The sequence below is a fragment of the Pogoniulus pusillus genome, chromosome 30 (assembly GCF_015220805.1).
Source record: "Pogoniulus pusillus isolate bPogPus1 chromosome 30, bPogPus1.pri, whole genome shotgun sequence".
NCBI lineage: Eukaryota > Metazoa > Chordata > Aves > Piciformes > Lybiidae > Pogoniulus > Pogoniulus pusillus.
In genome coordinates, this window is record NC_087293.1 from 17,471,417 (window position 1) to 17,486,971 (window position 15,555).

The window sequence follows — 15,555 nt, forward strand, 5'->3', positions numbered from 1 at the left end:
GCAAGGTTGAAAATGATTATTACCTCAAGCACTGCTGTCAAGGGTATTGTTCTCTTAGCACTCCCAGCACAGCATTAGCTAAGTCTCCAGGTCACTTTAAAAAGTCCTAGCTTGAACAGACGTGTGGTCAAACAGGTCAGAAGAAGGATTCTTACAATCAATGGAAGAAAAACAAGGACTGTTGGATACATTTTGCAGATATGGTGAGAGGCAAAGAAACCATCCAAGCAGTAGCAAATATTTTCAGCTGGTCTCAGAAATTATTCATGCCTAAGCCAAGTTCTGTTTAAGCTGCAAGGGTATTTATCTAGCATCCTCTAATGAGATTTTGGAGTTTCTGCAAGAGTTGCAGCTTTTCTTAATGTAGATCCAGACTTTTAAATATTTCAGTCAGAGGATATTCTAGAAGAACCTTGTTACAGTAAGACATGCCAACAGATCACCTTGTACGTGGTCACTTGGAAAAAAAGTAGGTTTTTTTTTTTCTTAAAGCCTAATTTTTCACAAGTATGAGCCAGACAGAATTTTGGATTGTTTTTGTCGACTGGCTGAGAGCTCAGCAGTACAAAAATGTGTACACATTTTCCAGGTTTATTTCAGTCTTTAAATAGAGCTTTAGGACACCACCACTGGCCCTATTCAGAAATGCATGCATATGCTCATACCTAGAGGTGTGTTTCTAAGCACAGGCATCCATGGGAAGTGCCTGCTTGAGTAAGCCAATCTGCAGGTAGGCTTCATATGTATCTTGCAGACACCATAGAAGATTCTTTCCTCATATTTCTACAGATCTTGATCTGTAACTGCTTTCCTAAATTTGCTGCTATCCATCTCCCCCAGAAGACAACAATAACATGTAAAGATACTAAATGGGAACACATCCCTTAAATCTTACCGAGTTGCTCAAAAGTAACTGCTAAAGATTGACATTGGTGAATGGTGGTGAATAAACGGAGGAACAAGGAGCGAATAACCCAAAGTCAGCAGTCCGCCATAAAGGGAAGAAAGCACAAACATCATCCAGTTAAGTAGCTGTCATAATGCCAATTAATGAACACAATACAGACATGTCCAGGATCATTTGAATCATTTATTATTCTTTCAAGTGGACAATTTAAATATTGATGTTATTAACCATTTTGTTTTTGAGCCCTTGGCTGAGATTTCTTGCACTAATTGTAGCACATAGGGGGGCAAAAGTAGAAGGCTATTTTCCAGTGTGCCTGTGTGTCTGTGGCTCTGTGTACGTATGTGCTTTACAGTTATCAAACATATATTTACACACCAACTTTACACTGAAGTCTTTAAGAAGTCTTTTCTATGGCAGAGGAAAGAATCAACTGATCAAAGACTAAGGTCTGCATGATTCAGTGTAGTCCCACAGAGCTTCTTATGCATTCAAACTTTTGCTGGAATGTTACTCCATCCAGTAGCGTTTCTTTATGAGATGAAACCTGGCGCTGAGGAATGCATCTCTTCAGTTTCCTTAACTTCACTAGACTGCAAATAACTTAAGTTCTTAAATGGAAACAGCAAGACATTTAGTTATTGTTCATATCGCTCATCCTTATCCTTCTAATGATACAGCACATTTTTAAATGATTTCAAACCCAAGGAAGAAGACTTTGGAGGCTATACACTACACAAGCTCCACGGCTCCTGCTTCTGGGCAAGCTGGTGCCATGGCACAACCCCCAGAACACCTCTGGAGCGGTGGAACAGAATTGTCCGTTGGCAACTTTCACATTCAGCAATCCAGACACTACGACAATAATTTAAAAAATTGCCTTGTGATTTTTGTTTTTTAAGCTGTATTTTAAAAAGGAACACTAACCTACTTCTTAAGTATAGCTTGGGTGGGCTTTTTTGTGAAACACCACAAGATTTGGCAAAAAAAAGATGTCAAAGAAGATTGTTTTGATGTTTAAAACTCCTTACCAGTGGAAGAAACACTGATCTGAATTTGGCCTACTCATAGATTCGTTTCATGTCGTTTCACTGCATATTTGAAGCCCAAAGAGCAGAAAGAGCTGCTAATCATCAGTTTGAAACTCACAAAACAGTTGCACACCAACAACTCCTTGACCGGGCAAAGTGGCCATGGTAGACAGGAAAGTAAAGCAGAAGTGTGTACAGTGTATGATGTGAGTCATGTGCCTACATGATGTTTGTGTGGGTACAGTTTGGCTCCACGTGGCAGTAGTGTGGGTGCCTGCCTATTCACTACAGAGCCACATTGCATTTTGCTTACACTCTCTGTTCTGTAGCGTCTGGTTTGAACTAGCACCCCTCCACAACACCATTCTGCTCCACATCTTGCAGGCCAGTTCATCTGTCACTCACTCTATCTTCATGTCAGTAACATTTTAGGACAACTGGATGAGGAATTGTTTCTTACACAGAACATGATAACACTCCCACAGTAGGAAATGGAATGAAATACATGGAATAAAAGTGCAGTGACTGTGGTGAAAACATCTCCACAGAGTTAGGCTTCAATCTCTTTTTTGTTGTTTGGGTTGGGTTTTTTAAACTATTTTTTTCATGGGGGCAGGGAGGTGGTGGTGTTTTTTTGGAGAGGAGGCTTTCACTCTCCAGAACACACATCGGTGAAAAATTATGTAGCAGGTTAAGAGGGCATAAGAGGAACTCTGAACACACATCAGATTTCCCCTTTTCTCTCCTTGGGCTGCTAAGCATTGCCCCATTTTTATCCACAAGAGGTGGAAGTGGTTAGCTCCTTTTTTTCACTTCAGGAAAACAAATTAAGCCCAAGGATTCTTAGCAGAGGCCAATATATTTGAGATTGTTCTGAATGATGACATCTGTTACTGCATCAAAGACAAATTGTATGTTACTAGTATCAGTGGCACAGGTGAAGTGTGAGTAGATCTCCTTGGTCTCCTTGTTGCGATTCAAGTCCTCAAACTGGCGCTGGATGTAGACTGCTGCCTCCTCATAAGTGTTTTGGCCTTTGTATTCAGGGAAGCAGACTGTTAAGGGCATGCGTCGGATTTTCTCTGCCAGCAGATCTTTCTTATTCAAAAAAAGGATGAGGGAAGTGTTGATAAACCAATTGTTGTTACAGATGGAATCAAAGAGACGCAAACTTTCTGCCATCCGACTCTGCAGGAGAGGAAACATGGTCAGTAAGAAGCTTTCAGCACAGCTGTGCAAAGCACACAATATACCACCAGTATCAGTTAATACATTCATGCATTAGCAATTAGCACAACCTGCTTTTAGAAAGAATTTTATCTGTTGGCTTCCCATCTTAGCTGATCATGAAATTTCAGGGTTCTTAACTCACTTATTTTTCACAACATGCCACTACTTAGTTTTTTCAACCATGTGGTAACTACAGAGGAAAGTCTAAAAGTGAATATTTAGAAACAATAACTTGGAAAAATACAGCTGTGGCCAAGCTTAGGTCAGCAGTGCAAAAGCTTTCTTTGAATAAAAGGGATGAGCAATTTCTCAGGACTTCACAGTAGAGAACCCTTCTGCAGTTACTGTTCTTTAAACAGATGGAAGTGCCACCCCCGGCTGTAACACTGCACCATTGGGTGTGTAGTGTAGCACACCATACTTGCTGCCACTTTCTCCTTGCTTGCTTTCCCCCATTGTGCGATGATAAGCTTGACACATTCTACTGTAGTGGGACAACTGTGTACTGGTAGGTGAAAGCTGAGTTTAGCCAGACACCTTTCTGCCTGCTGACATCTTTCTGCACACTGTCCGCAGTAGGCAGACTCCATTCATGAACAAGATAAGCTGGCCACAGCTCTGCATGTGCAGTAGCAGTCCAGCTCTGCTCTCAGCTGAGGGTAAGCTGGCCACAGCTCTGCATGTGCAGTAGCAGCCCAGCTCTGCTCTCAGCTGAGGGTAAGCTGGCCACAGCTCTGCATGTGCAGTAGCAGCCCAGCTCTGCTCTCAGATGAAAGGTCCCTTAGAAACCAACGGCCCTTGTGAATTCTCCTGACTTGCTGGCGCGGCAGAGCGCTGCTGCAGCTGGAGCTGTCCGTGGTACCGGCACTGCAGGAAGGCTGAGCTCATCTCGAAGTGTCATGTTTTGAACAGAAAAACATCCTAGACTGTTAAATATCATTCAAGTATTGTTAAATGTAAATACAGAAAAGGTCTTAATCTTCTCGAAGACCTGGTCCAATGCACAGCTCTCAAAATAACTCAGATAGGGAAAGCAGTGTGATGTTAATTGTGGCATGAAATTCAGTATTCAGTTCACATGTGTAGATGAAGAGCTTTGGTATGGGAAACATGTCTGTAAAGCTTTCAGCTCTTCCCACATGACGGGCCTACAGTTAGGATGTAGCCTAGAGCTAAAATATTAGCTATTGTTCCTTCTCTCTTTTGTTGTTTAGGCTTTATACTGCTGAAAACACTGCTGTAAGGAACCAGTATTTATTCCTCTGTTTTGAGATAGTGCTAAGATTTACTGCACACTGATCATGAGATGCAAAGAATCCTTGTACAGTGAGCTCTGTAAAGTCTGCTTGCTGATAAGCTGTGGATAAATCTAAAGAAAGCTTTTTGTATACAGTAATATATAATCTTAACTTCCTTAAAAACAACAAGCAATCTAAATAGCTACAGAAATCTTCTCCTCTCAGATTTCCATAGAGATTCATATATGCAGGTGTTTATTCTTTAAAGTGATCTCTATAAAAGCTGTACAAAAAACATTATGATCACTGCTCCATCTGCTTGTGAAGTCTGGATTTTCTTAATTCAATGTATTTTTTCCCTTCAGACAAAATGAATTTGCAGTACTGTCCTGCTAAATTAAGAAAACAAATCATGTTCTGTTTAGAGTATCTCTTACTTTTGGTACTCTCGGATCATAAGAGTGCATAAGATTTAAGCAAATTTCTTCATCTTAGTCCATATAGCTAATTTGATTAAGATTAGGCATCACTGATCAGCACAGGGCACGATGGAAGGGAGGGCAATTGTGAATGATGGGCGTAAGGAAACAGTTCCTAATCATCCCAGGCTGTCGTCTCTGGTAGCAGCTTTTATCACAGTCAGGTAGTGAACTGTTTCATAGTATATACAGAGCATGAGTTCAGTGCTTTGTGAGGAGCCAGGAGAAGAGCATGCCTTACCATCTGAAAGTAAGAGCAGCTGATGGGGTACTTTCTATTTAAAATAAGAGAGAAATAATACTGGAAAGGTCTGGTAAAACTCCTGGGGCTTACTGATCCCTGATTTCACAGTGCTTCCCAAGGGTGTAATAAATCAAGCTGCTATACCAAACTGATAACGAAACCCAAGAGAAGTTCATTTGACTTCTTGCCTTCACACCTGATCTAAATCACTGCTATATTTACTTCTTATGGACTTTTAAGCTCGGTACTCTTTTATCATATGAATACAAAGAGCATAAATGTCAGAGCAATTCACAGAGCTCTTTGCAAAACACATTAATCGATCTTGATACCTGTTTTGATTTATTTCCTGCAGCACAGAAACTGAATGGGGCAGATTTGAAACCTGCTCCATGGTTTGTCATTCTGTATAAACATATCAGGTCAAGCTATTGGTCAGGCACATTCAGAGAATTCACTTTTTTACAACTAAAGCAGTGAAAATGAGGCACTGGGGATGATCCAGGGAGTTTTCTGTGGAATTACAACACGTATCAAGTGACATACTCCTCCACCAGAGCAAGTGCCAGAGCACAGTCTTGCTGTTGGTTCATTCTGAAGCGTTCTGGCCAGTTGTCTCTTGGGAAAGTGGAGGTGAAAAGATGAGTTTGGCTTTTAATAGAAGAAAAGGTGTGTGGGCCCTAATTCTGCTGCACCTCCCTCAACTTCACCAAAGTCACTCCATATTTAACTAGAGAGATGAAGAGAGAAGACTCACTCACTGTTTATTGCATTAAAAGTAATACAAAAATATAATTTACTTAAATTTTACTTCTTATTTGGTTTTATTAGATAATGAAAATGTATTGTAATGACTTCAAAGGAAATCTGCAACAGCACTGATTCATTAGTGTTACACTAGAACAGCACCCTGAAGAAATTACCCCTTAAACATGCACGGTTGCTGAACTGTGAGCAGATTGTTTTACCTGAGCTTTGCAGCTTGCCTCCCCTGCTTCCCTCCTTTTATTGGTGTTACAGTTCCTTTTCATTTGCTATGGATTAACTTGGTATGAGCCACGTCCTTTGTTCTCAGAGTTCCATGAAGGCCTTGATTTTGTTATTTTAATGAATAATTCTGTATTTCCAGTGTTTATAGATTAAAACCACAGGATCTGGCAGTTTCTGGTCATTTCAAAACCCCCAGGAGCACAGAGACATGCCATGGTGGTTGGCATTGCCACAAAAGCACTGTGTAACCATGCTGAAATCTAATTCATGAGCCTCTTAAGTCATACTGAAATATAAGCAAAGTTACACAATCCCAGTATTTGAGTAGTTTTGGTTACTACTCCTTTGTAAAGTTGGGAACATCTGACACCTTAACCTACTTCATATACAGACAGATTTATAGCTGTAATAATATGGCTTAAAAAAATCTGACTGAGGCTTGTTCCTCTTTTGTTTTCATGGTGCAAAACTCTGACACAGCAAATAATCCCCTAAACCCAGCACAGGTCTGTTTCCAAATAATCATGCTTTTCTTTCCTTCCCTGAATTCACAGCTGATCATAAAACCACACAACAAGTTTTTAGCTTGAGAAATTTAATGCAAAACATTAGGAGCTCTTGCTACTTAGAGCTAAGAGAGGGTTTTGGCCAGCTCTCAGAACATTCATGCCAACAGGATACTGCATTTTAAGAGGTTTGTGTTTGTTCCTGTGTTTTGTAGTGAGTCATAATACTGTCCCTCTACTACCAAATCCTCACCTGAAGTCTGTAGTCCAAGGAGAAAATCAGAGCTAAACCCCTTCCATAAACTGTGAAGTGCAGTGAGCATGTACAAGGGGACTGACCAGTTTAAATTAGTGGTGAATTGGTAAACTCTTGTCCCGGACACCTAAACCATTTCTTCTTCAATGTAATATTATTATTATTATTATTATTATTATTATTATTATTATTATTGGCTGAATGCCTGAAAGTCATAAAAACCTTAAGTAAACTGAACAGATCTTCTTTTCATTACAATGCGACTAGGTTAATCAGGAATCAAATGACAAGTAAATTCAAGCCTGGGAGCATGCATGGCTCGCCAGGGCCTGTACCAGTTGAGATTTGTGCAGTGCATCTTTCACATGCATGCTATGTCTCAGGTTTTCATAGCCAGATGGCATCTTGGTATAGCTGATTAAGTAACAAGGGATATGTCCGCAGAAGAAGGCTGAAACTGAGTCTAAAGATACATGATGTATCCACTCACAGACTCCTAACAGAACAGGCTTCTTTCTGCTTTCATCAATGTTGCAGACCTACTGTAACTATTACAGGGAGAGTGAACTTGAGAGCTTTAGGGCTCACCATGACAAAAAAAGTAGAATTAATTATTGTACAACTCCCAAAGGAGTTTAAAAGCCATCTATTAATGCAGAGACAAAACATCGGTAAGAAAAGGCATTATTCTTCTCTGCAGCATCTCTTCCAGCTCAGGAATCCTGGGGGGAGTAGTTGGCCAGGTGGTTATAAAAGCTGCTGCAATTTCCTACAGAGACACGAGCTGGGGGCTCGGCAAGAGAATGCCAGAGCCTTACCCAGCCAGCCTTGTCGGGGGCTGATTGCAAATTCTCTGAGCAAGGAACTGCTTGCTTAAGGGAAAGAACACGCTAAGGAACAGATGGCTGCTTCTCTTCTTCCAATAACTTGCAAACAGAAATGTCCCTGCTCATCCTCTGGAACTGTTGAGGTGTGCTTAGCAGCAAAGAGTTCCAGAACAGCTAAGAGTTTTCCAAAGGGAAGAAAGACTCTGGTATGAAAACAGCCAAATCGCTTGGTAAATGGAGTCAAACTGCAAGGTAGGATCTCCCCACAGCTTTCAAATTAACATTTTGTGGACACTGTTGGGAGAGCTTTGAACTTAAAAATGAAAAATTCTGAAGAAAGAAACTATGACAAATAAGGGAATTAGCTGCCATTGGTCCTGAATGCCTGAGAACTTTATCTTTCAAGCATTATTCCTCTTCCATCAGCATTTTAAAGCTGGTAGGCATTCAGGGGCTGTGAAAACTTACCTGAACTAAGTAAAATTTATCTTGTGTAAACCATCAAAATGATGACTAAAATTGGTGCAGGATTGGCAATGTTTGCTCTCCAGAAAGGTTAGAGGACGTTTACTAAGTCAGTAAAGCTTGGGCGAGCCAGGGAAAGCTGTTGTTGCTTCCCTGCTGAGGCTTTTCCCTGCGATGCTAGCCGGCATTTACTATCTGCTGATAGCTGTGAGCTGCTCCACAAAGTGGCACGAATGCTTTCTTCCTCTTTCAAAGGTGTCCTTTAGAGAGCCATAACTTAAGACCTTCTAAAGAAAGCAAATGGAGCTAAAGTATGAGAAGAAGGCATAGTGGAGTAGAAAGGTAATTGAAGCCATCAGATCCAAACATTGTTTTTTCCTTAAGGTAACCATACAAAACAAATGGAATCCGTCCTGAGATAACGACAGTCCACAAAACAAACTGAAGGAAATAGCACTGCCCAAGACATCATAGCCAAAGCAATTCAGGAATTCAAACTGTTTGAATAAATGTCATGGAAGGCAGAGGGGAAACAGATTTTTGCAGAAGAAGATGATGCAGAAAGCAAGAGAGAGCCTGGGTAGAGAGATACTTCTTGTCTTGTAAAAAAGCCTAGACTGAGTGCCAGTTGAAAGGCCCTTCCTGCCTAGCAGTGAGGCAGCTCTGATTGAGTGCAGGATGAGAGAGACTTGATTTAAAAGGAAAAAGACTCCTGCATGATTCATGTTTTGTTTGATGAAAGAAGACTCCTACGAGGATGCATAGGATCAGGTGGCTGTGAGTCTAAATGGGGAAAGATGATCATTTTGTGAGTTCCAAAAAATAATTGTTTTCATCTAAAACATAAAAAGCAGACACTATCTGCTGGGGAGAGGTAAATGCACCTAACCCAATTCACTCTATAGCTCTACTCTCTCAAGCCAAGAAATGAAGAAAATCGCTGGGGCAGGACTAAACTGTGATTAAACACTATCTGTGTTGTCCTATTTCCAGCCTTGGCATCTGCCTGAAGGGGCAGAGTAACCAATAGGAGTCTGATTAGACAGAAGTGCTTAGCTTTTCTTTCTGGCCCTAGGATCCCAAAGTATTCCTGGAAAGCGTTAGGAGTTCTAAAACCTTGACACTAGAAGGGGTTAGATTGAAGAGTCAGTCCCATTGTGAATTCATTAAGAAGTGTTATGTCACCAGAAAGCTTAAAGTATTCTTCAAGCAGACAAACTCATTAGCACATCACCAGATTAATATGCAACATTAGAGGGAAACCACTGCAGGAATCCTGACCAGTTACATGGGAAACAAACCAGGAAGGAGGTCAGGGGAATAGGAGCAGCTATCTTAATACAGCACCCATGGTTTAATTTGACTGAATTCACAGACAGAAGGATCATGTTTTGGGCCAGAGGATTTGAAGCAAAGAAACAGACAGCAGGTCCTTCTGCCAGTACTTACAAACTAAGGGGAACCTAAAGAAAGGATATAGAGAAAACTGTTGGAAGAATAAAGGGGAAAGTTACTGAGCTCAAGGATCATGCATCATTTAACAGAAGCGCTGGGAGGGCCAAAGGCCAGAGCGTGTCTGGCCGAAGTGTTAGAGGCTGTTCCGTAACAAGGAGGTGGGCAGAAGGAAAGTGGAGAAAGACATGCAGGTCAGGCTGCTGCTTGTGACTGGCTGTACATATCTTCTGGGCAAGGTGAAGTACAGAAAACTTCTATTTAGAAGTCACAAAATTGCATGTGTTTATCTTTTCTCCTGAGAAAATTCCACATCCAGTAACGTTCCATAAAAAGCTGTACTGAGCAGAACAGCAGTTTGGGCCAGGTGCCTGAAGGAGCAGCACCACGAGTCAGCATTTCTGGGAGGGGTAAGGAAGACAGATTGGCAAAAGCAATGCTACTGAGCCAGTGCAGGCCAAAAGAAACTTAAAAGTCACCGTGGGCTGACATGAAACCCTACACGTGACACAGAGAGCATCCAGCCAGGGCTGTAGTGAGCGTGCACAAGATAAACAGCATCATGGAGTATAGCACTCCTCATAGCCTCCATTTCATCACTGAAGTGGGCAGGAAGCTTGCTTTTTCTCCTTCGAGGAAAGCTTGCTATGTTTCAGTTGCTCAGCAAACAACTGGCAATGTTCTCCTTTTGCTGCCTCAAAGGTCAACAAAGCTTTATTCCACATAAGCCTCTTGACGTAAGAATTGCAGGAGCCTGCAGTGTGCTTCCCTGTGCATTATTCTGGGGGGTGAGCAGCTTTAAGAGGGCACACATGCCATAAAAGCAGTATAAGAATAAATTTTCCATGTCTTTGATAGTGCCAGAAAATTAAGATTTCCTGAGTACAGATTCAGATAGTTCTTAACTTAGTGCTGAGAAGCAGAGCAGCAGCATTTAGTGCCTCCTTGCTCTGGGGAGTGGGTTGGCTGTAAGCACTGTACAGTACTGCAAGCAAAGTGCAGGTTGCTGGAGTTTAGAAAAAAATCTACTTTTGAAATGGCTCTCATTAAAATCATATTCACATAGAATCCCACAGTTCTTGCAAATACAGCCGAAGCTGTGTGAACATCCAGACTTTTTCAGCTGTAAAGATCTGGAAGTTCTGTCCTGTGACTGAGCTCTAGACATGGCATCAGAGGCCAGCATTTTTACTGCTGCTAGCATAGTTCAGTTGAGATCAGTGCTTACTCATTTTCAGGTGGAGTGGGGGTTTTGTTGTCTTTGAGCCTTTAGATTATTTGCTCAGCTCAAAGGCAAAAGGAGCATTTCAAGTACACATTCAATGGAACTGAAATACTGCACATTTTTTTACACATAAAGTGGTCCAGGGCTTGAGCTGTCCTCATCTGAGACCTTTAAACTTAACACCAGCCTTCTGTGTCTGGGCAATAAACTGACACTGCACTGACATTCAAAGTGGGGCTGAGGGAGCTGGGCTCATTTGGGCTGGCAAAAGCCAGGCTAAAAGGTGATTTAGTAACAGCCTACAATTACTTGAAGTTGACAGTAAAAAGATGAGGAAGCTAAGCCCCCCCAAGAGCAGTATCAGATGGAGGAGTAAGTAGCAGTGCCCACCAATTGCAGCTTGGGAAGTTCAGATTAGGTACCAGAAAAAGTAAAATCATTAGAGGATGAGTGTAGCACTGGAATGTTTTGCCTAGAGGTTCTGTGAAATCTTCATCACAGAGGTTTTCCTCACTCAGGTAAAGCCATAGCTGCTCTAATTTCCTGTGGGCAGCAGTCCAGCTTCAGCTGGGGCGATAGGAAGATGAGTGACCTTCAGAGATCACAGCCAGCCTACACTGCTGTAATTCCATGACATACAAAAACATCTTTATAGTTGGATCTGTGAATGGGAGGTCATTGTAGCATGCAATTCTGAGCAGATCTCAACCTTTTCCCCCAAAGAGGCACATTCAAGCACAAGAGTTAGCCTTTTGATGGGAGGAGATACACTACACTGTCGCTGTCCTGTTAGTGAGGCAGGATGAAGAGGAAATGGTCATCAGGTGGGATTGTGGCAGGCAAGGCAGGATGAAAAGGCAATGATCAAAGAGTGGAGTTTTGGCCTCCATTTTTCATTGTTTTCTGTTCTTTCAAGCTCTCTGGACTTCAGGGCAGCCCCTAAGCTATTCAAACGCTGCAGAAAGCCGCGTGAGAACATGCAAATAAAAAGACGACCGTTTATTGATGGCTGCAGGCTGCTGACTAACAACAAGCCAAGCCCTGGCTGATGGGTTACCTGTAGAGAAACAATGCTTCTCATTGCACCTGCTTTGAAATGTGCACTTGTCTACTGCAGTGAGGAGCAGGGAAGGCTATTAACAGGGTGAATCTTGCTCAGTTTGTCTCAACTGAGTGAAACAAGATATTGCATACATCAGAGAATCTTCTTTTTTTGTGGCAGTGAAAGAACTCCATCACTGCTCACCACTAGCATGCACTAGTAAGCCTCATCATCTTGTGTACCAGATGATACAGAGGGTGCACAAGGGTACATGGCAGAGGGACAGATAGAGGAATCCACTGCCTGTGAATGTGCTTCCCTTGGAATATGAAATACCAGCCACAAGAGTCCAACCTGTTGAACTATGTCATAAAGGAAAGAGGGTTTCTCAAGTGAGTAGGGCTCTGAATATTTATGAAAGCTAATAATAGATAGAAGTAAGATAAATGATTGTTTAATAGAATTAGAAACCCAGCAAGAATTATCATAGGTTTGAAATGACTAACACATGAAGAAAATAAAACTAAACCCATTCTCTTCATCCTGGAAAAAGAAGCAGCTGAGAGAGAGCACAGCAGAGGCTCATAAAATCATGAATGGTATGAAAACGGTGAACAGTGATTGATTTTTTTCCACCATTTCTTACAGTGCAAGAAGAAAGAAATATCAAACGCATTTTCCAGACAGCAGACAAGTATTCCTTCCATGCAGGGCATAATTAAATGTAAAACTCCACCATGAGATGTTAGAGAATAATAATAATAACAGTAAAAGTCATAAAAGAATAATTGAGTTCAAAAAGCAATTCAATTAAAAGGACACTTAGAATCCCTGGTTTGTCCCTCTGGCAGGATATATTGCAGGAGCTATCAGTGTATGCCTCATCTGTCCCCATGCTCTTTGCTAAACAGCCACTGCTGCCCACAGCTGGACAGACTACTGCAGATACTTGCTGTCAGCTAGTACAAGTGTTTGGTGTGTTAGAGCTGTCAGAGCAGCTCATCCTCTCTCAGTGTCTCAGCCCTCACCTCAGGCCATTTCCATATGTGGGTGGGTGCTCATTCAGCAGAGTTCAGTACCCCACCAGCTGGGTATCTCCCTCCTTTTGACCCCATTTCATTATATGCTTTATCAAATTCAGCTGAAGCAAGCCACTAAGTAATCGAATCTGCACATCCTCACAGCTTTTCACCTGGCAAATGGGAGACATTCACTACTGCCATCTGTGCAGACAGACTCGGAGTAGAATAGGTGGAAAGAAGTTCATCAGTTAAAGGGAAAGGCTGATTCAGTGCATTTTGGTTTCCTGTAGATGTGGAACGTTTCTAGTGATGTTAGCAGAGCACTGCGAAATTGAAACCACCAGCACGTGGCTGCTCCAAGAATCTGCACTGTAATTTAACAGCCACACTGCTTTCTCTAGGCAGGAACCAGACAGCCTCCATAAGGCATAGGGAGAAAAACCAACTCTATGGACTCCTGATAGTAAAGAATTAGATCATAATAAAAGTTTCTGCGAGAAGTGCAAATATTCTTTAAACTTATGTCAGACCACCCAGAACATCACACAGACACCGTCTGCCACAGAAGAATTCCTCACAGCAGAAATGTCAATTTACACTCGTGCTAGAGGTCCACTATCTACCAGCTTGTCAGCAACCTTCATCTTGCAGTTACAGCACAGAAAGCTGTAGAGATTTCTCCTGCTGACTTTAACATCAGACAGCAAATCGAGGTCGAGATTCACCTTCAATGTTGTCAGATTTTTCATTACAGAATAGGAAATCAACCTCCCAGCAATTAATGACCACCACAGAACATCTAGAAACATACAACGTGCCATGAAGAGAGAGTGAATGATACATGACACTGATGGCACTTCCAAAGGTAATTACAATTTGAGTAATTGTACAAAGTGACTGCAGAATGGGACAAAAATATCTTCTGTGCTTTGGAAAAACACCCACCCTGCCGCCCTGAATGCTCAAGTGCCAAAGGCTGGAATGCAGATCCCTGGATAGTGTCACTCTCACAGATCTCAGGTGTATTAAGTCAGAGGTTTTGCTGCACCCTGTCTGGGGAGGGACAATGTCAGGTGCAGGTTAGTGCTTTCCTTTAGTCACAACTCATCTGCAGTCTCCTGCTTTACTGTAAACTCACCATTTATGAACTGCTCCAAGGACAGAATTGCCACTTTCTCCTGAAGCTTGTAATTATTGTATCTGAATATTTCATTGGCTACATTTGTTCCCACAGCATGTTGTCAGATCAAGAGGTACTGCTGAAAGCAGCTCATAAATAGGTAATAATACAATCTATACAAAGAGAAATTGTAGCTTGAAAGAACCCAGTAGTTCTACAGTTGCTAGACCTCGGTCTTTCAGCATATGTATTTAGCTATTGAACAAGGTTTAGTGAGGTTTTTCCAGCTATCACTGGTATCTGGTGCAGCTCTCAGTAATCAGGCCTGCTACAGATCACATCACAGGATCCTTTCAGGAAAAGTAAGGGAAAATGGAGGATTAGCTATGAAAGTTTTCACTGATCCAGAACCAAAAGGAACCTGGGCCTGCGGCAGAATCTAGCACAGCTCTTCAGAGGAGCATTCATCTGCTTTAGCCAAATGAACTTCCTCTGCTTTCCTCTAATCCTGTGTTCCACTCGTCTTGCATGTTTCTCCCTCTGCCACAGATGATGGCAGTGCCTCTAAAGCTGACCGTCTTATTTATCACATAAGCCCTCATTAATCATAGACCAACTATTATACTCATTGAGTGAGGCAGCAAATCCAGGGGAAAACCATTACTAAAAGGCCTGAATCAAAATCTCCAGAAACAAGACATTCAAAACAAGATTACTCCAATGATACTCTCAGTTCAACTCATCAAGTTAGTGATTTCACCAGATCACTTTAACCCCACTCTATTTCATCCTCCTCCCACACTGCTTCACCAGCAAAACTTCCTCCCAACCTTCTCACTCGTCCAGCTGCATTTCCTCCTCAGATTTGTACATTCCAGACGAGAAACACGCTTAGATCATTTGGTGCCATTAGAGGCTGCTCAGCTCTCCCTACTAAGAATCAAACTGTTCATATTAGCACACAATTTGCACATTTCACATTCATTCAGATTTCCAAAGGAATGAGAAAAAACCCTGACACCTATATGTGAGACAAGGGCTGTGCCAAACGCTGAGACCTCGTCAAAGAAGCAGTGTTGAAAATTCACTTTGAGCTAGCAGTAATCAGACACAGGCATTTCTGTCACTTCCTTTTACCACAGACGTGAGCTGAAAATTCTTCCCCTTCAGAAGGTGAAGGAAGTGCCTCGGGCACATGCCATAATTTTTCCAGGTATCACAGCAGACCATGGTGAAAGTATTGCTACTCAGCTTTAAAAGCGTCTGGAGGAGCTCTGACACTCCTTGTGACTTTTGATCCCAGAGAAATGGTTACAGGAAAGCTCATCATCAGTTTGTCTCCAGAGATGGCAGTGGTACAAGGACATCCCTGCCTATTTCATTACTAAGAGAAAGAAAAGACCTGATTTTTCTCCTCTTGCATCTTAGGGAAGGGCAGCAATTTCCCTGCTGAGGTGGACCTCTGGAACGAGCACCGATTTCCAGCTAGGTTTGAGATGCACTTTGGGATAGCAGATTTGC

General features: G+C 41.9%; 1 protein-coding gene across 1 annotated transcript in view; it reads right to left on the reverse strand.

Moving 5' to 3' along the window:
* Nucleotides 1–1,070: 1,070 nt before the first annotated feature.
* GNAZ (G protein subunit alpha z) overlaps nt 1,071–15,555 on the reverse strand; it is a 40,554-nt gene continuing 26,069 nt past the window's right edge. The window contains exon 6 of the mRNA XM_064168850.1: nt 1,071–3,126. Coding sequence (XP_064024920.1) covers nt 2,782–3,126 — 345 coding nt within the window. The 3' untranslated portion in view covers nt 1,071–2,781. The remainder of the gene's footprint in view (nt 3,127–15,555) is intronic.